Raw genomic sequence first — 21,695 nt, forward strand, 5'->3', positions numbered from 1 at the left:
TCACCGGCGCAGCCATCTCCATCACCGACGGCTTTGCCGAAGGCGGCGCCGAGTTCTGGCGGCGGCGGGACGGAGATGAGGGGGCGGCTGGGGGAGAGGCTCTCCCCCCGAAAATCGCCCCGCTCGCCCCAAAACCCCCGGGCTTGGCGCCGGCCCTCGGAGCCGGCGTTTGCCGCGGCGTCCGGCGCGGTGAAACCCCGGCGCCCGCCCGCGAGCGGCCGATTTTTCTAGAGGCGAAACAAGCGGGGCCGTCTTCACCGCGGCGCGCCGGCGGAGAGGAGGTAAGGCAAGGGCGCAGAAACCCTCGTTTCTCGGTGCGCGGAGGGTTTTGGGGAGAAATCAGCCCGAAAGAGGAGTTTTCCCCGCCGCCGAGCTCTTTACGCCCGACTGACGATGCCGTCGCGCTTGCTCCGGCGACACCTCGCCGAAACGCCGAGGCAGAAAGCCGCTAAAACCTTCCCCCCGCTGCGCTCGCCCCAACCGCGGATTAGGGTTTTCCCATTTTGGGCCGGTTTAACCCCAGATTCGCCCGTGAAAGGTTTAGGACCGAAACCGCGACGAAGCTCCCGCAGAACGAGGGGTCGGATGACATCACCGCCGCCGGCTTAGCGTCGCTCAGAACGGCCCGAGCTGGCGTTTAACGCCGGAATTTTCACGGCGTAGGTCGCCGTCCCGGGCGCGTCCCTGGGCAAACAGCCGCGGATTGGACGCGGTCACTTTAACGGTCCCTGTTTTTCCCGTCCTTTGGGTTGTTTTTTTCCTTGTTTTTGGGTTTTTTTTTTGGTGCCAAGAACACGATGGCCGACGCAAACTCCAAGCAAGCGTCTCCGGTCTTGCAGAAAGGCGTTAAGCCGGAGGAGAGCGGCGGAGAGGCGCAGCCGAAGGAGGAGGTGACGGAGGAGCCGCCTCTCCCTCTCGTCCCGCAGCCGGCACGAGGTACGTGCACCCTTTTGGCCTTTTTTTCCCCCCAAAAAAAACCCCCGCGGCAGCCACCGAAGGGTGCCTCTGGTTTAGGACGGGACTAAAGAGCGCAGACGCGAGGGAGGTTTAGATTGAAATTTTAGGCTGTTGCGTTTTGTCTCCTCAGAGGAAACCCCCCTGGTCTTCACCGCCTACAACATGGCGGCCGCCAGCCTCGGGCCCGCGGCCCGGAGGAAGAGGGAGAAAGGGGGCGGCCAGGAGGGCGCCGGCGCCGCGCTCTACGTCGACCGCCGCAAATCCAAGGTGTGGAATTATTACACCAAGCTGGGAGACGCCTACGTGGAGTGCAACGTCTGCAAGAAGCAGCTCTCCTTCCACAACAGCACCACCACCATGCGGGAGCACCTGGTGAGGAAGCACAGCATCCGCGACACCTTGCTCTCCCAACTCAAGGACGACCAGGCTTCCGAATCCGACTACGCGGCTCAGGAAAACGCCGTGAAACGTTTCCGGCAGATGACGCCGGAGAGCAGCCTCTACCACGTCGCGTCCTGCTCGGAACCCAGGACCGACGTGATCCTGGAGCTGGTGCTGGAGATGATCTTCCGCGACCTGCACCCTCTCTCCGTGGTCAAGGACAAAGGCTTCGGGCTCCTCGTCGGGTACCTGGAGCCGAGCTTCGCGCTGCCGTCGCCGGCGCAGCTCGCCAGCATGCTGTGGCACCGGTACAACGTGGTCAAGCAGCACCTGGAGCGTTACCTGCAGACGGCTCAGGCCGTCGTGGTCTGCGTGGAGTTCTGGGTTTCCCAGCTCAGCCAGAGCTACCTGACCGTCACGGCCACCTTCATCGACGGGGAGTGGCGGCGGGCACGCTGCGTCATGGAGACGCGGCAGGCGCACGAGGAGAGAGCGGAGGGGGATTTAGGGGAGAAGCTGTACGCCGTCCTCTCCGAATTCGGCTTGTCCAGCAAATCCGTCTTCTGCGTTCTGCACGACAGCCCGCAGAGCGCGGCGGCCAACGCGCGGCAGCTGAAGAACGCGTACGGCTGGAGCAGCCTGTGCTGCGCCGCTCGCACCCTTCACCTCTGCATCAAAGCGGGGCTGGAAGTGGAGCAGGTCCGAGAAGCCCTGAGCGTCGCCCGCGGCATCGTCGGGTATTTCCAGCGGGACGCGAAAGCCGCCTGCTCCTTGAACAGCAAGCTGGAAGCCATCAACAAAACCAAGCTGAAACTGGTGATGGACGTGGGCTCTCGCTGGATAACCACCATCGAAATGTGCGAGAGCCTCTTAGACCTGAAGTGGGCCATCATGTCCGTGCTGGAGGAGCACCCCAAGGGCCCGGTGGCCGTCCAGAACTTGGCCGACCACCAGTGGAAGCTCCTGCAGGACCTGCTCCCCGTCATGAGGACGATCAAGATCGCGACGTCCTTCCTGCGCGAGGAGCAGAACGCGTCGGTGTCGTCTCTGATGCCGTGCATCCACGGGATCGTGGCTGCCATCGGGCAGCAGTCGGAAGAGGCCGGCGCCGTCATCAAGACGGTAGTAGGCAACATCCGGACAGAGCTGACGCAGCGCTGGGGGCTGTCGGAGGACGAGAAAGTGCTGGAAAGTCCAGCAGTTATCGCCTCGTTTTTGGACCCGCGCTTCAAGGAGCTGCGGTTTCTCAGCCCCGGCCTGAGAAGCGAGCTGCACAAGAGAGTGAAGAACATGCTGTCGCAGGTTTTCAGCCACCAGTCCCCATCTGCCGCCCCGTTCTGGATGCCAAACCCGGATTACAAAGCCGAGGGCGGAGACGCGGGCGGCCAGCTGTCTGCTCGCAAGGACAGATGCTCGAGCACCGCGTCGCAGAGCATGTACGACATCCTTCTGGGGAAGGATCCGACGGAGAGCATGCCCGAGATCCACCAGCAACTGGAAAACTACATCGTGGAGCCCCTCTGCAAGCGCAGCACCAACCCGCTGGACTGGTGGAAGAACAACGAGCATCGCTTCCCGGCCGTGGCGCGGCTGAGCCGGCAGTACCTCGCCGTCCCAGCGACCGCCGTGCTGCCCGAGCAGGCCTTCGCCGCCGGCGAAAGCGCCCTGGAGCACCGGCGAGCCGTCCTGGCGCCGGAAAACCTGGACCAGATTCTGTTCTTGCATCAAAATTTTGACTTTTTAGAATCGATGAGAAACAGTAACGAGACTCGGAACAGAAATCTGCGCTAAGCGGCGTGGAGGCGGGCACGCGGAGCCCTCCCGCGGGCGTTTCATTGCCCCGCGGGGTTTTTGGAGGCCGGCCCAACAGCCCCACCGCAGTCCCCCGTCTACGGCGGCGGCAGCCAGCGCCGAGTATTTTTTCCAAACTCCTGCCCGCGCGTTTTTCCGATCGCTTTGGCAGCGCCGGCGGTGAAGAGCGAGCTCAGGAGGAGGTGCGAACGCGCCGCCTTCCCGTGCTCGCCGTCTCGTCCCCTGCAGTCCCGGGCTTTAATTCCTCGCGCTCGGAGCGTTTGCTCTCTGCTCCATCCCTACTCGCATCAGACCCACCCGGGGCGCGTGCCAGAGCGCCCGGGCCAGGCCTAAAGCCCCGAGCGTATTCTCAGGCGCTCTAAACTCGAGCCCAGCCCGCTTCCGAGGGTTTTCCACACGTAAACGGCGCTGACTGCGGGCAAGCCGGGGGTTAAGAACAGGCGCCGAGCTGCCGGCACAGACAGAGGCCCGCTGACGCTGACGTCCCGCGTGGATACAGGACACGGGGGCGCCGACGCTAGCGATTCATCCACAAATAACCACGCGACTCGACCGCGGCGCGAGAGGAGGGCAGCTCGGGGGAGATCCGGGGGCCGCGGAGCGCGCGCCGGCCCGGGAGGGCGTGTTTCGGGGTGCCCTGCCGCACAGGGCTGGCAAAGCGAAGGGACGGCGAGGGCATCCCGTCCTCGCCGCCAAAGAGCGTGACAACGCCCGCGAGACCCGTCAGCGAGAAGGCGAAATCACCCCGGGATTTTCCTCTTGGGGGGTGAGTTATAATTGCAGCAACCTTCGCAAAGCCGCGGTCAGTATCCTAACACACACGTGTAATTAAGATCGCTCAGTCCTGCAACCTCCCGCTGTTTGTTTTTTTAAAGGGAACGGCCCGCTTTCTCCAGCTTTGCAGCTTTTTTCCCCCCGAAAGCTTTCGGCCCGCGCAGCCGCTTTGCCGTTGCTGGCGGGGCTGCTGCTGACTTCCACGAACATTACCGACAGGCCTGTCTTCGTTTTCGGAAGGCAGCTGGTTTCCCTTTGGAATCGTAAGGGCTAGATTAAAAATAAAAAGTTTCTTTGACCTTTTTTTTTTTTTAAAATACAAGTTACGAGAAGCGGAAGGATCAGGGTGGCGCCCACGCTGCAAAGCCTCCTTCTGCTGGGGGTAAAGCCGCTTGGCCAGGCCCAGACCCGAAGGTTCACCCTTTAAAGAGAAACTGGAACCCAAACAGGGATTTGCTGGTACTGGACGTGAATATTCAGCCTAACAAAAATTAAACAAAGCCATGGGAATCCCGTGGCCTGGCAACAACAAAAAAAGCCCTTTGTCCCTCCTAGCGTAACGAGAGACAAGACCCCTTATTTATATTTCATTCATCGAGCTAATCAGACCCTCGGTTTTCACCACCGAAGGCAGTTTAGCGAGGCAGGGTTATTTACGCAAACGAACGCAAATCGGTGCAATAACACAACTGGATACGGTGCTTCGCGTACGGCGGAAGGCGAAGGCCGACTCTGCCCGACGACGACGACTCGCGGCAGAGCGAACGCGTTTAACCACCCCGAGCCCGCTGCCGGGTCTTATCCCTCGGGGAACCCCGCGACAAAAGCCGGCACCTCGTATTTCGCAACAGCAAAACGAAGGAAGCATTGGCGTTTGGCCTGGCGAGCGAAGGAGCTTGGCGGCGACGGCAAGCTGCAGCCTGGAGCGTCCCCGGGCTCAGCGGCTTTGCGGTCTCCAGCTTTAACTTTCAAGGGAGTTTTCGGAATAAGAAGGATCCATCTTTACACCCCCCCGCCCGCCGACCGAGGGACCGGGGCCCGCGGAAGCAGGCGCCCAGGTTCTTCTTTCGAGACTGACGCGCGCCGCGTTCGCGCCACCAACCAAGCGTAACCGATTTTGCTTCAATTATTTAATTATTTATAGCACAACCAGCAAGAGCAGTCCAAGAACTTTTACACTTGCTATTCGAGAACCCAATTTAATAAGCTACGTAGAAAGCACGTAAAAAAAAACCCAAAAACCACAAACCCCAAACCCTTCCCTGGGTCAGAAGAGGGCTAAATCTGAGATCTGCAATGCTGCGCATGACTATCGCTTTGTGGCAAAACAAGATATTAAAGACGATGACAAGTTCTCAGTGATTCCCCTGTTCTGTTTCTTTCTAACAACGCCAAACCCTGGAACTGAGAGCAAAAAGCGAGGGCATCCAACTTTGGTTTGAAACGGAGGGAAAGGCCTGCTTTAAACAAAAGCAGAAGGCGAGAGCGCTGGTATTCGTACAACAGCTAGTTTACGGGCGTTAACTGCGTGTTCTCCCAGCCGGGCGTAATTGCAGCTCGGCGCCAGGCACGCACGCTCCGTTTCGCGCACGCCTTTGCGGTGTCGGTGCAAGCACGGAACACGCCATGCCTCCACATTTCTTTCCGTCAAAGTCGACACTGACCAACTGCTGAGAAAACCCAAATTAAGTTTTTAAAACACATTACGCGCCCAAAGTTGCGGCGTTTCTGCCGGGAACCCTTTAGCGAACGCTCTCTGCCGCTTCGCCGAGCGCTTTTCCACGGTAGGAAAAGCCGCGGTGGTTTTTCGGCATTGGTGCGACGGGCGCCGCGCTCCTGACGGATTAGATTGAAGAGCGGGGGCAACCTCGCGTCGCCTAATCCTCCTCAGAGCTCAGCCGCCGCCCCGGCGCTAGAGAAGGTTCGGGTGTTTTTTAAAAGAGAGAAAACTGACCTCGTTGCTACTCGGAAACGACAGGCTCCCACTCACCGCCGGAGGAGGTCAGCCTCTGGGTTTCTTCCAGCTTTGCCTCGCTTTTAAAATGCTTCCAGGGCCATTTCGTCTTCGCGAGACGCTCCGCCTGCTCCCGCAGGCGATGGCTTTTCATGTGAGCGTTCCTGCCTTTTATCTTGTCAAACACCCTGCAAGTCAGAAAACAAACAGGGATTTTTGTTTTGTTTTCTTTTTCAATTTGATAAACACCGTTAAACCCGAGCTTCGTTATTTCCACTTCTGTCAATTTCTGCGTACGTCGATGCGCGGTAGGACGGTTTGATTGCTTCATCCTGCGGTACCGCGGGCTGTGCGGGAGGCTGGTGGCTAAGCAAGAGAGACGTCTGGGTTGGAAGTCGCCGGTAAAGGCAAATCAAACGGCAAGAAGCAGGGGCAACCCTCAAGTCGCCTTCGCTCCGCGTCCCCTCTGCCCCGCCCCGGGCACCTCCGAAAGTTTAACCGGGCTTTAGCCAAAAGCGGCAGGTTTTAGCAGAAAGAGGAACAGCTACCTTTCACACTCTCGACACGGAAACAGACCCCGGTCGCCTGCGCTGCCCGCCTGGTAGGGAGACCCGCTCGGGACGCGGGACGGGCTGCCTGCGCTGCGGGGCAGCTCCTCGTCGCTCCTCTGCTTTATCTTCGTGCTCTCCTCGGGCAGAAGACGGTGCCTCTTCTTCGGGCTGCAAGCAGCCTGTAAGCCAGAGAGCCCGTATTAATTTCTCCTCCTCTGCAGAAAGGTGGATAGCTACCGTGAAAAACTAGCTTGGAAAAAACCTCGGAGCGGCCCAGGCAATTCGAACGCGTTACATCCAGCACAAAAATACATCAGCCCAAGTCTGCCCGGGTGAACTCCTCCGAACACTAACTAGCCAAAAACCCGCTTTGATTCGCCTGGGGGGATGGGGTGCAAACACAGACCTTGAAAGAAAAAACCGGATTATTTCTGCTGCCCCGAGTGGAACAGCACTTTCCTCCCCAGAAGCCTGTACGACAGGTTTGAAGCGTAGAATTCCTAAGCGCCGAAGTTACTTGGTTACCCCGTTTCTCCCCCACAAAAAAAAAATATTGCTGTGAACCAAATTCCCGTTTTCTGGCAAGGAACGTTTTCGCAGAGCCACGTCACCAGCAGCTCCTTTCACGGAGCGCTGGGATGTCACAGAATATCCCTGAAAATCACCAGCAACGAGCGCCACGCGAACGGGAGTATTCATGGTAGGAAGGGGCTGGGAATGATCGGAGCTAAATCAAGGGGGCCAGCCCATTAAGGACAAATACTGCCTGTGAAGGGTAACGGCACGTTTCCTAGCGGTGCCGGCTAGGAAATACCGCTTCGGTGTTTCAGAGTTATTCCACGGCCTAAGTTAATCAAAGCAGCGGCAGAATAAACCCAGAACCTCTCCCCGGGCAGCGCCTGCTGCACCTTTCGCAGAGCGCGGCAAGCCGTTTTCATTGAGGAGCGGCATCTCGCCCAAATCCCCAGCGGTTTTTCTACCTTTTCTTCAGTCTCTTCCACCTCATCCTTGTCTCTCTTGACCTTTTTTTCTATCACTTGAGCTCGACTGTAGTCAAATTTTATTTTTTTTTTCCAGATATAGTAATATTCAACACACTGGGACACATTCTTAGTCTGAATCTATTGTGAGAAAAACAGAAGCGGTCTATAATGGAAAGGCTGTAGGAAAACATTCAAGGCACAGCTATACAACACAGCCGCCTGGCCCAGCTCTTCCTTCCCCCGTTCCCTCCGCTGATCGCGCTGCAACGTACGGGGGAGATCAGCCAGCAAACAAACCTTCCTCGTCTGGAAAGGCGGTAAAGCAGCGTGGGAAGGGCGGAATCGTACGTTTCACGCAGGCGGTCAGCGCAGCGCTTGATTATTATTTTAATAGCGCTGGTATTTTGTACCAGAGAGATTAAATATTCTGTTGTAATTACGCATTGGGGCCAATAATGTCTCGTACCGGTGTCTTTTTAGCGTTAAGAAGCGAACTCCAGCTTTCAAAGAACGGGACTCCGACACGCAACTCAAAATAGGACTTTCTGGGTTAAAACGGTCAGGCTAACAGCCCCGGATCCACCTCGATCCAACGGCTTTACCTTCTTCTGGATCAGGTAAAAATCCTTCTTGTGTACGCAAAAAGCCTTTTTAAACAACTGCTTCTCGAGAGGCGTCCAAGTATCCGAACCTGGCAATAAACAGCAACGGGCAAATTATTAGCTGCCGCTCAGCCCAGGGGACGTCGGCACCGTTTATTACTCAGGTATCGCCATCTCGCCTGCTTCGGCAAGCAATTACCAAACACAGCAGCGAGCTCGTTAGCAGTGGCGGTTATTAGCCCTGCCTGCCGGGAAGCGCGGGCGCAACTGAAGGGAAGAGCGCGCGGCACCGCCGCACGTCAGCGTGCTTCTCCCGTTGGGTGTCACCGCAGGGCGGCGCACCGGAACGCGAGAGCGAGGCATTCCCCGCGTAAAAAAGCACCGTAAACGGATTAAAACCGTTCCCCGCCCCAAATAAGACACTTTTTTTGGTTTTTTTGTTTTTTTTTTTTTTTTAAATAAAATGCTTTACGTCAGAATACAGAAAGGGAGCGGCACTATCTGTCAGCGTTCCCGGGGAAGGAACGAGCTCTGCTTCCAGTTTACCTGCGTAACGGTAATTAGCCAGAGGGTGGGATTCCGATTTCTGAGGCGCCCCAAAAAGCAGCATCTCCAGAGCCTCCTGCAAGGTTTAACAGAAAACAGACTTTAGATTCCCCGCCCGGGAGGAGCAAAAAGGGGAATTCTTGCTTTCAGCTATTTTGCTGCTTCAGGGATTCAGCCCACTGTGGGAAGACTTTGCTCAGGCAACGCTTAGCAACGGCGCCCGGGGATCGCCTCGGCCCACCGAAGGTTACGGAAATATTTCCTCGATCCGCACCGAAGAGCTTTAAGAAAACAGAACCTCAGGAGGCCTCCGGGGACCGAGCTGCGGGACCCCACCTGCCGCCAGCTCCAGGAGAAGGTTTCTCCCTGCTGGAGCCGTTTTCGGCTCGGCCCTGCCGCAGCAGACGGGCTCGCAGAGCCTCCTCGTGGAGACGCGGCGTACGCCCAGTCCTCGGCTACGTCCGAGTGTTGTTAAATCCCTTCTGCGGAGAACACGGAGCGGAGCAGACCCGCTCGGGGCTCAACCGGGAGCGGGCTGGAGGCGTCTGCTCGGCACGAGCGCCTAGGGACGCCGCAATTGTCAAGCACACGAGGTTCGCCCGGAGCAGACCCCGGGTTTTACCAAATAGGGCAATTCCTTCGCTCCTAGCGTTCCGGAGCGGGAAACTGGGAGCAACTCCCAGCTCAGGCCAGTGACAGCGGCCAGCCTGGTTATTAATTACGACCAAAGAGCCGCTTCTTACCAGAACGCTGCCGCGTGCCTCATGCAGACAATGCAAGGCTAGCTCTAGGTTCGTTCCTCCCCCCGGCATGACGCTGGAGCAGGCCATGTTGAGCAGTTCCGTGACTACAAACGCAACGAAACCCAACAGAAAGTCAGTTTCTGTCAAGAAAGGAGAAAAGGCGCGACACAAGACGGGGAAAAGAGAACAAGCGCAGCAGACAGGCTGGAGGAGACCCAGGAAAGGCAGAGAAAACAGCTGGATGTCCCAGCTGTGCGGGTATCGCTGGCTCTGCCTTCAGACCAGCTTTGGGACCGCTACCTGCAGGGACAAACCTCCCCGCTTTCGCTGCAGACGAGGCAGCCACAAATGCCCCAACCATCTCTCGCGGAAAACGCGACCGCAAGCGTAACAGCTGATATTTGTTCGCTGTTCTACCGGAACCGAGCAATCTCCTTCCCTCCAACGCTACCACATGCGAAGGCGGTCGAGAAAAGGAGGGAGAGAATCCGAACGCGCAAAAAGCCGCTGCGAAAACGTGGACTTTTCGAACCCTAGTATCTCAGGGGTCGCCTTGGAAGAAAAACACTTAAGAAACCTCTGTCCTGCGTTGCCGGGTTGGTTGCGATGTCTCCCCAGGGCTTCCACACCAAGGATGCTGCCGGTTCGTCCTTTTCCAGATGTGATCTATCCCGGAGGTTCGGTACCTCGGCCTGAAATCGACTTCCGATGTTGATGTGGCTAAAGCAAGGAGAAAGAGGAGGTGAGGAAGGCAAGCTGCGCACAGATAACGCCGCGACAGCCCGCGGTTACGTACGCACCGGCTTACAAAGAGGGGATACGTGAGGAGCGAGGCTCGGCTGTAATAAATATGCTACGTACGCAACACAGAGCATTACTAGCTCTCCTCGAAGAGCTTTCACGGTCACCTCGTAGCGCTAACGGCATCACCGCGCTGCCCCTGGAAGCCTTTTGTCCCCCATCAATCAAGAAAGTTTCTTCTCCCTTCCTCCAACCCTGACAAAATTTGGGAGGTTCGCTTCGAGACTCTTAGCGAGCAGCAAAAGAGAGAGAAGGCTGCGACCGCGGACAGAAAAGGACGTCTGAACATCGCGTAGGAGGAGGGAAGCAGGCTTCTTTACTTACGATGCCAGCCTAACTGGTAAACGAAGCCAGTACCTCGCTGGGATAGCACCGGGCATTTTATTGCGACTTCATTCTGGCCACATGGGACAATCCGGCCAAAAAAAACCGCTATTAATCTCGCCAGCCATGCAGGACAGCGAGAGAATCGGCCAAGCGATAGGATCGCGGGAGGGAGAAAGTCAACGTCGGCCTCGAAGGCCTGCACAGCCCACGCGCTTGAACCGGCCGCGCGCTGGCTCCCGAACCGCGGTCCCCTCGTCACCCGCTTCCCAAAGGCGTGCCGCGATTCCGCTGCGCCAGAACTCACGGCTGAACGCCGATCTTGGTGGTATCCTTCATCAGACAGAAGCCAAAGTCCCCGTCCATTCTGCCTGAAAGACACAAAAAAGCGCTCAAGATAAAAATCGTTCCGCCGAGACCGTCCTTTAGCCCTCCTTCACATCCTCAGCGTCGCAAACCGCTATCTATTCTCTCGGAATTCCCCTCGTTTCAGTGAAATTGCTCACTTGACGTTTTCCCTTGGAAGCTCTCGAGACGGGCCACCCGGACACAATTTCCCGGCTGCGTCTGACCACGGGTCAGAAGTCGGCCACGCAGGGATCGAGCGGTTCGGTATTTTTTATAAGCAAAAGCCAGTATCAGAGCAAAACCCCCTTCGCATCCCCTGTTCCGCAAGAGGAACCACAAAGTAGAAGTCACCTGCTTCTATTTTTTAAAGCCTCCTTTGGAAGGCCCGAGCAGAGCCGGGGCCTGCCCGTATTTGCAGGCGCAACGCCTTGACCCGGCTGCGGTCCCCGAATAACCGCAGACGACAAAGCAGCGAGCGGACGCCGAACCCGGGGGAACGCTGCTTCCCACCAGGCTGCTGCCTCTGACATGCAGCTGCCCGCTGCAGCGTCTCCCGTGGCTTTACGACAGGATTGTTTTGGCGTAACCGCTGCGGATCTTTAATGCTCGGATTAAGATCAGTTTTTACCACAAACCAGCACAATAAAATCAGGTCATCGGTTTACGAGTAACTTAAACTGCTCCACGTGAACGTCCGTACGTCCACTGGCCTGCGCACGGTGCAGCAATTCATCCCACAGGAAGGTGGACACCGTTTTAACTTATAACCTGCCCTGGAGAAAATGACCGCGGGCCAGTTTTCTGTGTCTGTAAGTCCGTACGAGAGCCAGCTGGATTCCCTTCCAGTTCTATTATCTGTTGAGCGCAGACATGAGGATTTTATTACCTAGCAGAGCGCTGAACAGCTGGTTGGGATCGCCGTTAGCAGAGGAAGAGCAGAGAGTGCTGAAATAGAGGCCCGATCCTTCCCGCACGGGGCTGAGCATCGGAGGCGGCGTGTAAGGAGAGCACTGGAACAAGTCCCTCAGCAGGTGATCCACCAGGAACACGGGCGAGCGAAGGTGACTCTGGTAACACCCCCCCATCCCCGGCTGGGCTTCGGGGGCCGGCGGAGGTGGGATAAAAAGCGACTTCGGCCGCGTTTGCCTCTTCCTCTTCTTCTGGTGCAGGCTTTCTTTGAGGTCCTTCCCATCCGGGCTTTCCTTTTCGGTAACCTGGACAAACAATTCCCAACATCCCTCTTTATCACGGAAAAGAAGCGGAACAACTTCAAGGCACTCGAAAAGATACAGAGGAAAGCTTGGAATCGCGTAGGATTTTTATCTGGTTTTCCTCTAGACTCTCGGCGTCGCGATTTATTATTCCGAGCTCAACAACGAGCACCCAACGCCAAAACGCGCGTGAGCGCAGCCAGAGGAGCCCCTGCTCTAGTCCCTGCTCGTACAGACGGCCCTGGGGAAGCCGACAGACACGCTCATGAGAACAAGAACTCTCGAAAAGAGCCCTCTGCAAGGTTTTTTTGCAGTCAGAGAGCTGCAAGGAAAAAAACAAGTAAATTCCGAAATCCTCTTGAAATTCCTTAAATTGCCTAGTAACATTCCACGCGCTTTGCTAGGCTTTAACGCCAAGTCCTGCATCCTACTGTTGATACTTCCCACGTCATCTTTTATTTTCACGCGACTCGGGGTGATTAATGGGTTACATACTTCCAATAAATTATTCAGACGGACCCGGGAACCTTTACCAAGGCCGTTACTGTAGTAATTACCCCCACGGCCACTCCTGCAGCGTTATTTGAATATCGTTTGGGGGATTTAAGGGAGCCGTAACGCTAAGCTGCTGGCTAAGCCAGTGAAACTCGCCCGCCGGTGACCAGTTGCCCAAAGAAGCGACCCCAGCGAAGTCGGCTAACGAAGGTGCTACTGCTAAATCATTAAAATACCCGAGGAACGCAATCGCCACCCACCTCGTTCCCTGCCGGCGAGTTCGTAGCCGTCACCGGTACCGAGACAGGAATCACCAGAGGAGCCACCGTGACGTCCTCCGAAGGCACCTCGGGTTTTGAGGGACAGTGTCGACCTCCCGCCGCCTCCAGCGGCAGCTCCCGAGCGCTGCCGCCTCCCGCGCCGCACACCTTGCCACAAAGAGGGGTACGAGGTGTGTGTCTGGCATCAGCCAGCCTTTCCTCTCACTTCTGAGCTGTTTCTCCATGACATAAGAGCTACTACGTTGAGTAAGTTGCTCTAAGCACACCATAATTTAGCGAGAGCCCCGAACAGGAACCCTTATCGCACCAACTCCTTATTATTTTTACAAACCCGAGCTCCCAAGTTCACACCGTCGGCTAGAACAGTCGGGCTTACGTTTTCCACTCGCGCTTCGCAGCTGTAGAGCAAGGAACGTTGCTGGCAACAGCAGCAGCTCCCAAAACAGTACAACGCCTCAAGGACGTCCGCTACGTAACAACCACCCGAAGGGCTTCAACAGCGCCGTCGTTCTGCACCCCGCTCTCGTACTCATCGGAATTTTCAGGACGAAGGTTAAGTTGCCCCACAGCTTTTATCTCCGTACGCTACAGGTTTTAAAGAATCCTCGCGACCTTAATTCAAATTCCCGTGGAAGAATAAGCACTGAAGGATTCCGTTTCCCTTTACCTGCTGTTCCTCCGTCCGGCGTGGTGAATGCCATCGCTCGCCACGAAAACACGCGTGGGCCTCCAGACCGCGCTCGGTGTAAGCCAGCTGACCGCAGCTCTTGCCGAGAAAGCCGCTTCCACGGTCGCTGCCGTCAGCGGGAGCAGCACCAGTCGCCTGGCTAAGTGAAAAATCGAGATAAAGGGATGGAAAATTAACATTGTGAAGTTGAACCGCTTTTGAAAAAAAGCAATTTAATCCCTATCGACGTTAGGGCCACGCTTGCGTTTCCTGCCGTAGGGCTCGGCGCAGGTCTGGTGGGGAAATCGCTGCAGCTCCTTTAGCAGCGAAAGATGTTAACCAGGGAAAAATCCCCAGCGGGACATCGGTCACCAGCATTACAGAGAGACAGCGTCAAACAAGCGACGCGGTTAAGATACCTGCTCTTCCGAGCGGTTACAGGAACGGCACCCATTAACAGACAGGCACAAATCTTATTTTCAAAGTTACACGCATCGCTTTTTAACCGCGACACCAAAAAAGAATGACCCGCAGCAAAACCTCCAGCGGCATTTTCTTTCAAGACCGCGCATTTCCTACACCATGGAATTTCTGAAAGATCCCATTTTGTGAATGGAAAAACGTAGCATTTGTGGATAACTCCCCCGTGGGAATTCAGCGCTTGGGAAAGGCGACCTCGCAAGTCCTGCGGATCCATTTCTGTAGCCGCACGACGAAGAAAGCAAACGAAGCTAACGCTTCCCAGCGCACCGTACTTACTGCCTCGCCGGTCCTACAGCCCGGCCGATCCTCGCAACCTCTTCCGACGGGGAAACGGAGGAGCGGGCAGACCACCGAGGCCGGCTGGACCGGGTAATTATTTTCAGGGGGCTCACCGGGAGCCACGACTTTCGTTTGTCGCCGAAGAGCGATTACATTCTTCTTTTTCTTAATGAGAGACAGCTTTACCTGCGGCGGTTAGCGACACGGCAGGAAAGGCACCTCCGCCGAGGCTGCGCGGGGCCCGCGCTGCTGCTCGGGAGGACGTAGGTGATAAAAATCTCCTTTTTGCCAGGGAGCAGCTTGCTGTCTCGCGCCGCGAACGGCAAGCTCCCTGGCCTGGGCAGTAAGGTGGCAGAGCCGCGCTTTACTCGCAGAGGAAACGCCAGAGGCGTGCAGTCCCTGCGCCAAAGGAAAGCGGCAATTACCGCAGAAGAGGGAAGAATGTTTATTTTCTTCAGCAGAGCGAACTGAGTCACAAACTCACTCTAAAATAATAATTAACCATAAAATTAGCTAATCGCTTTTAAAACCTAAATTCAGGGCCTGCCTCCAAGATTATAATGCAGTAACACTCTTTACAGGCAGACGGCTCACCAGGAACGAGGGGGAGGGCGAAGCCCGTACCCCCCCCCCCGCCACCTGGGAAGCCTGCGACGAGGTGAAGCCCTTAACGTTATCCTAGATTTCCATTTCTTTACTTCCTGGGTGAACTTTTGCTCTTTTATTCTCGTAATGTATGAAAAGAACAAGCCTGATCATTCCTTATTACATCCTTAATAGTCTTAAACATTTCATTAAAGTTACCTCCCCGTCACGCTTCAGTCGCTGCACGACTTTTACGACTGCGAGTTAGAAATTGGGTTGAAAGTCTTGTGGTTCCAATTTAAACACCTATTAATTAGCACAGTCCAAAGCCAGCCAAATGAAAAGGCTACGTGAAATCTCAGCCCCCGAGGGAAGAGAAATGTGCCCGACTCGGTGCTAAAACGAGCTCCAGAAAACCACCACCACCCTCGAAACTTCAGCGCAACCTGCTTACCACCCAGCTGACAAGTTTTCTTCCTTTGCTGCGTTAGTGAGGCTGTAGATATTTCCACCCTGCAGTTAAAGAAACAATAACCAAAAGCAGATGTTATTCTGCCTGCACGTAAAGCTTTAAAATATAGCTATTCTGTCTTTAAAAAAAATAAATAAACAAACGGACTACCGGAGCTGTTTTCTCCCTGACAATAACACTTTGCACTCGCAAAGCGACGCTCGTTAACCCATCTCATAAATCGTCATTAATAAATTCTCCTCGTAACGCTTCGATACGCCGTAAGCGGCCACGCAAACAGGAGTCCCGGTTTACCCAAGGCGGATATCGAACCGCGTTATTTCCGCCGCAAGCCGTAGGCAGGTGCCAGGTCAACCACAGGCACTCGGGAGCAGGATGGGGATTCGCTCGTGCCCCGTGTTATCATCCAGCCTCCCAAAAATCTCCTGGAGGCAGAGGAAGGCGAATCCGAGACTCCCCCGAGCCGCTGGATTTCTCGCCTTGACTGCTGAAGTAACACCCAGAGCACGGGGAGCCTTTTCCAGGAGCCAGAAAGGGAAGAGGAGCGACACAGACCGGGTTTAACCCCAGCGCGTAAGAAACGCCCCGTCCCGAGGGCGTCGGCGCGAGGCGGCAGCGACCCCCGCGGGACGGGACAAGATGCTTTGGTGTCTGCCCGTAAGCGCGACGTCCAACTAAGAACCAAAAACCACTCGAACCAACCCCAAACGTCGGAGGTGTTCAGTCCCCAAAGCAGCTGCGGCACGTTTATCCCCAACGCAAGCTTCCGCAACCACCCTCCAGTAACATATCGTGACTTTGACCTCCAGAGACCCGTCTCTAAAGGCGAGAAGTTCGTTTAGGTCGACTCTCGACCTCCCTGCCCTCCCACGGGCAGCGAGACGCCAATTATCTCCCCTCGAGAACGGGGTTCCCGTTCCACGGGCGCCGAGCTCGCTGAACCTTCAGGCGTTCGCAGCTTTTGGTTATCGCCGACCCGTGCGCGAGCCCGCCCGAGGAGCCAGGTGAAAGGCCTCGTATCGCGTTACTAAACATCCCAAGACTTGATCTCGTTAAATTATTTCTAAACCTTTGGCGCTGGATTAATTCGTTAATGGCTTTCAGAGCGCTCTGGGCGCGTAAAGCGCCCCCTCAGCGCCGAGTACGGTCACCGGTGACCCTAGAGCTGTCAACGCTAATAAAAAGCACTTAAAAAGAGCGCGGGAAGACAGGAACAGCTCCGAGACGCAAACTCAAACAACGGACCGCTAAAAGCGAAGAAAGAGCGGGCTGACGTACTTGAATCCTGTTGAAAATGGTCAGCCTGCGCGTGCCGCCGGCCGCCGGCGCCGAGGAGAAGGACGCCATGGCCACCTGACTCGGGGGAGCCGCGCAGCCCAGCCCAGCCGTCAGCTTCTCCCTGCGGACGGCGGGCAGGCGCCAGGACCGGCCAGCGCCCGCCGGCGCTTTCCCGCCTGCCTCCGTGCTTCGATCTTTACTCTTCTCTTTTTCCAACGCAGAAGCTTTGTCTTCCAGCTGATTCGAGCTCCCGGAAGAGCGGCTTCCCGCAGCACTTCCAGGCATCGCACGCTGGAGCTGACCAGGAACAGAGTCGTCTCTTAATCCCACGCATTCTTTCACGGGGGACCGAAAAGCAGGGGCCGCCTGCGCTCCGTCTTTCTCCCCGTCCGATGAAACGCCCTGGAATTGGGGTACGGCGTTTTGGGGGTGCGCGGAAGGCCCTTCGCGCTCCGTCGGCTGCGGAAGCTGGGGAGCCAAGGGGGGCGGCTGCTGAAACCCCTCTCGGAGGGCGTTCGCCAGCAGGTTGGTGGCCTCGGGAGGCACCAGCGGGGACGGAGCCAGCGCCTGGGCGTGGGACAGGACCTGCTGGGACTTGGCGATCGCCTGGAAGAGGTGCCGCTGCACCGGCGGCGGCTCCGGGCACGCAGCGAGCTCCTGGGGTTTCGGGAAGAGCTGCCGGGTCTCGCTCTGCGGCGCGCCGCGCTTCGGAAGCTCCGGAAAAGTCAACTCCCCGGCGTTCTCCCATGGGTGGGAGTCGTGGGTTTTCACCGACAGAAAGGTTTCCTCAAAACAACTGAGGGCCGACTCACCCGGCGCGTCCTCTTCGGCTTTAAAAGGCGCAACGGGGAAAGACAAAGCATCCGGACACTCGTAGGCGGCTGGGAACGCGCGGGAAGGTCCGGCTGACCCCTCCGAAACACCCTGCGCTGCGACAGGCGGCTCGGGAGCAAGGCGGACGCTGTCCCTTTTGGGTTTAGCACAAAGCGGCGGGTTTCTTAGCCACTGAACGTTACTGCTGGACTGGCTCGCGGACGGCTTCTGCCCTCTGAAGACGGGAAAACAAGGCAGGGCGCTGTTGGGACAGCACTGCGGCCCCGCGGGCTCCGAGGGCCACTGGGCTTCCGAAATAAAAGACCTACTGGTCAGATCGGTAACTACGTCCTCGCCCGGCGCAATCGCAGACACGTCGCCGGGCTTTATTACGGCACAGACGGTGGAAGAAGCGGCACTCCTTTGGCAAGAGAGGCGATCCTTCGGTATATCGTCTCCTGCGGGCTCCGAAAGTCCACTGCTGCCAGATGCGAGGCAAGAGGCCCGGCTCGCCGGGGAGGAATCTGCCGAGGCAGGACCCGCGGGCTCCGCGGAGGGCAAGGTGGCCAAGGGAAGCTTCCGATTTGCCAAGCCGCTCGCAGCGCGCCTCAGCGGGTCTCTTTCGGGCGGGAAAGAGCCCGACCCTGAGCGCGCGGTCAGTCTGTCCGCCGATTTCCCTCCGCCTTGGCTATACGGACCGGGAAGAAGCGGGGATTCCTCCCTGGCACCTTCCTTCGCAGCCTCCTTCAAGCCGCACAAGCCGTGCTGCAGTTCGTAATGCCGGCGCAGCGAACGCTGATCGCAGTAACTCTTATCGCAGTCTCGTTCCGGGCACGCAAAAGGTTTTATTTTCTGATGCGTCAACATGTGCCCGCTCCTGCGGTGAGCAAGAGAAGAAAACATTGCGGATTAGCGTTCCCAGCTGGAAAAGGAAGTCGTTTTGCACCTAAGCTACTGCAGCTCTTGCGCTCCTGGCATTTAGGACAGCTCTACGCAAGGCAGAGACGCTGCGCAGGACATAAACCAAGGCAGAATTTGGCCTCTATTCAGAAGAGGTTCACTAAAGTGCCCCCCAAGTGCTTTTCCCACCGGGACGCAGAACGATCCCGCTTGCTCCATCCCCATCGCCGGCGTCTCTCCCGAAACGCAACTCAGAAGGGATCCGAACCCCCCCCCCCCCCGAATCCCACGGGATCTCTCCAGCCTATCGGCGCCCCACGAGGCCGAAGGGAACCAGAACACAACGCAGATGGGATCTCAACCCGCCTTCCGCCTGGGAGCGCGCACGGCCGCACCCGTCAGCGCAAGCTGAAGGCTGGTTACGATTCTCTCTTGGTTTAGAGTAGAAACGGGTGGAGAGAGAGAAAAAATTAGGCAGGCGCGTTACCTAAACCAACGGGGAACCGACTGTGAAGTTGCAGACTCCCTTCACCAAGGCACGTTTGAGGACAGAATAGGTTTGTTAGCAACCGCCCCGGCCTGACACAAAGCAAAACGGTTTCTTACTTAGCCCCGGACTACCACCGCCAAAACCCGGACCCACAATAATCCGGTGGAGTTTCAAGAGCTTTTCAGAATCCGTAATAAAAGCTTTATGGCACCGGGATGCGTAGGATTGCAGGCAGCGCTTGCATCGCTAAGCGATCTTTTGCAACAGTTCCTAAAACAGCGGCTGCCAAAAATCAGGAGTTGACTCTCCGGTGCAAACACCTTCCACGCGATTTCCCCCACGCCAGCCATCAGACAGGGAAAAAAAAACGACTGGCTGCTATCGCAGGGCTCAGCATCACAGATTTTTCTGCAGCTGGACAGAAATACACACTTTTGAGGCTTTTCCTGCACCGGCCCGCTCTGGAAAATTTAAAGGTAATTCGCAGCTGGTAGGGAAGTCATTTTGTAACCTAAGTTCACAGCGTTCGCTAGCCTGAAAACACAACAAAGCGCCCTAACTTCTGAAATTGGAAAATAAAGTACCGCAGCAGCCAATCTTATTTACGTTTGGGAGAGAAGGCCGCAGCGGCCCTGCGCGTTCTTAGCGGCGAATGCCTACGTACAGGTGGTCGGGCCGTTTAAAGGCCTTGCTGCAGATGGTACAGACGTGTTCCCGTTTCTGGCTGTGAGTCAGGCAGTGTTTGCTGAGAGCGCTGGCGCTGCTGAACACCTTCCCGCAGCGGCTGCAGCCCGGCAGCGGGGTCCGAGGAGAGCAGAGGGGAGGCTTTCCTCTCCCCGCAGATCTGCCGCCGCCTCCTCCAGCCTCCTCCGGTCCCGTCGGCGCGGGAAGCCCCAGCTCTGAAGGGAGGGAGAAAGCGATACCCTCAGGTTACTCTTGCGATGACACGCTTCTCGCTTTAACAGTAATAAAAATATCTGGGTTTATAATGCTTCCCTTGGAGGGCTCGGGCCTGCGGCGACTGAAAATCTGCACAAAAACGAGGACAGAAGTCCCACAAACCGGCTCCGCCTCTGACGGCTCGCAGCTCTGGAGCGGCTGTATTTCTGGGGTCTCCACAAACACCTAAACCCAGGCCCCACCCTCGCACACGTCCCATCCTTCGCCGTTTCGGACCCGGTTGTAACGAATTCGACCATTTTCCCCCCTCTTTCTCGGGAAAAGAGGGAGGAAACGAGTCAACTCCCACCCGCTTTGTTCAAGGTGTTTTATCTGCAGCAATTTGACCAGGTGATAACCCAGGCGCTTCCCGCTGGATTGGACTTTGGGAGACGATCCAAGGTTCCCCACCCACGAGTACGGAATGAGCCATTACGAGCTGTAATTAATTGGCGAATCAGCAGCAAGGCAGGCCCCAATTGCCAGGAGAAAGTCTCATTTTCTTACTCGAGCGCTGCTAGTCACCAATTTTCATTTGTTTTGTTTTCAAGCCACCCAAACATTAGCAATTAAGTTACCCATTCCCTCCAGAAGAGCGGTTTACTAAAGGCGCCCTCCTTGCCACGGCAGACCTAGAAAAAGCCCATTCTGCTTAATCCATTTCACAGAGAATTTGAAATGCAGAAAGAATTAAACAGAATGTCTCTTCTCCGCTCCAGGGAACGCCAGTAATATAGATGTTTGCAACGTATTTAGCAAATCTATCATTTTAATGCCGTCGCGTTTTCCATTTCCAGCTGGAGAGCAGGTTGAAAGGACTCTTGAAAAGAAAAAGAAAAATTCCTGTCTAGGGTATAATTTTAAGAAAATAGGACAGAAGTGAAACTCCTGTCAAAGAGAGGTGTTATAATTATTATCATCTTCTGCAGCCTTACCAATTTGAACGTCATTTTACAGGTAAAAGGCAGCAAGAAGCATTTTTGAAGTGCTTACTGATTAAAAAAAACCCCTCATATCCACCTCTTTACCCCAAAAATATTTCCACGTAATGGACTCCGCCACCTATATAAAGCTACTAAATAACTCCGGCTGCGTTGATCCGTAAGACCCCCTTCAAAATAACCGAGAACGCGGAGTCCCGCGCGCTCACCGTGCTGCCAGGGCCGCGAGTCAGACTCATCGAGGAGCGGAACAGCGTCGCGGTCCTTCGCCGGGTACAGCGAGAGCGCGTTTAAATCAGCCTCCAGAGCATCGCTGCCCGCCTCCGCAGCTGGAAGGCCAGGCCCCGCGTCCAAGCCGCTCAGCCCCGCGTACATCACGTCTTTCACGTTTAGGCAGAAATCGTGGTTGAGAGCCTCGGTACAGACCAGCCCCTGGCTTTCGGAGAATCCAGGGAGATGCATCTCCAAATTAACGGCGTTCTCGTCGCCGAAGGGGTACCGGTCCATGCCTGCCACCGACCTTACGGCCAGTTAAACGTGGGCTCGTTTCCACCTAGAGCAAAACTCGGGGGTGCGAGGACAACAAACCTCCTAACAAAACATAAAAAGGCCAAGTTAAATAAAATTTGATGTTACCCACCAAACCCTAACCAGCACCGCCGCTGGGGTATCGGCCCTCTAACACCCACACCTTATCGGAGAAGAAAACAGCAGCATCCCGATTCCCGTTGCAAACACAAGGGATGCCCCTGCCTTCTGAAGCAGAGGAGGGCTGCCGAGGTCAGGGGGCTTTCCCCGAGGGAAACGTCGCTCCCGGCCTCGCAGGGGGCTGCGGGGCCACCCTAAGGCTGGGTTTGGGGGAGCGAGGGGGCTTTCCCTGAGGGAAACGCTGCTCCCGGCCTTGCAGGGGGCTGTGGGGCCACCCTTAGGCTGGGTTTGGGAGGGTGAAGGGGCCTTCCCTGAGGGAAACGCTGCTCCCAGCCTTGCAGGAGGCTGCAGAGCCACTCTAGGGCTGGGTTTGGGGGAATGAGGGGGTTTTCCTTGAGGAAAACGCTGCTCCCGGCCTCGCAGGGGGCTGCAGAGCC

At 56.5% G+C, this 21,695-nt stretch overlaps 2 protein-coding genes across 2 annotated transcripts; one reads left to right on the forward strand and one right to left on the reverse strand.

Moving 5' to 3' along the window:
- Positions 1 to 797: 797 nt before the first annotated feature.
- On the forward strand, positions 798 to 3,129 carry LOC309600865 (E3 SUMO-protein ligase ZBED1-like; the record flags this gene model as incomplete). The annotated part of the gene is made up of 2 exons (XM_082333493.1): positions 798 to 936; positions 1,088 to 3,129. The coding sequence occupies 2 exons, from the start codon at positions 798 to 800 to the stop codon at positions 3,127 to 3,129; spliced, it is 2,181 nt and encodes a 726-aa protein (XP_082189619.1).
- A 2,756-nt stretch (positions 3,130 to 5,885) lies between these two features.
- ZNF541 (zinc finger protein 541) lies at positions 5,886 to 21,117 on the reverse strand (the record flags this gene model as incomplete). Its single annotated transcript, XM_082333494.1, has 15 exons — positions 5,886 to 6,066; positions 6,427 to 6,608; positions 7,410 to 7,550; positions 8,015 to 8,103; positions 8,561 to 8,636; positions 9,304 to 9,407; positions 9,881 to 10,023; positions 10,736 to 10,799; positions 11,663 to 11,990; positions 12,743 to 12,910; positions 13,431 to 13,590; positions 15,232 to 15,290; positions 16,528 to 18,217; positions 19,395 to 19,629; positions 20,820 to 21,117. 15 exons carry the CDS (start codon positions 21,115 to 21,117, stop codon positions 5,886 to 5,888), a joined length of 3,918 nt encoding a protein of 1,305 aa, XP_082189620.1.
- Between the last annotated feature and the right edge of the window lie 578 nt (positions 21,118 to 21,695).

This window comes from Platalea leucorodia (assembly GCF_965183815.1).
Source record: "Platalea leucorodia genome assembly, chromosome: 26".
Lineage (NCBI taxonomy): Eukaryota > Metazoa > Chordata > Aves > Pelecaniformes > Threskiornithidae > Platalea > Platalea leucorodia.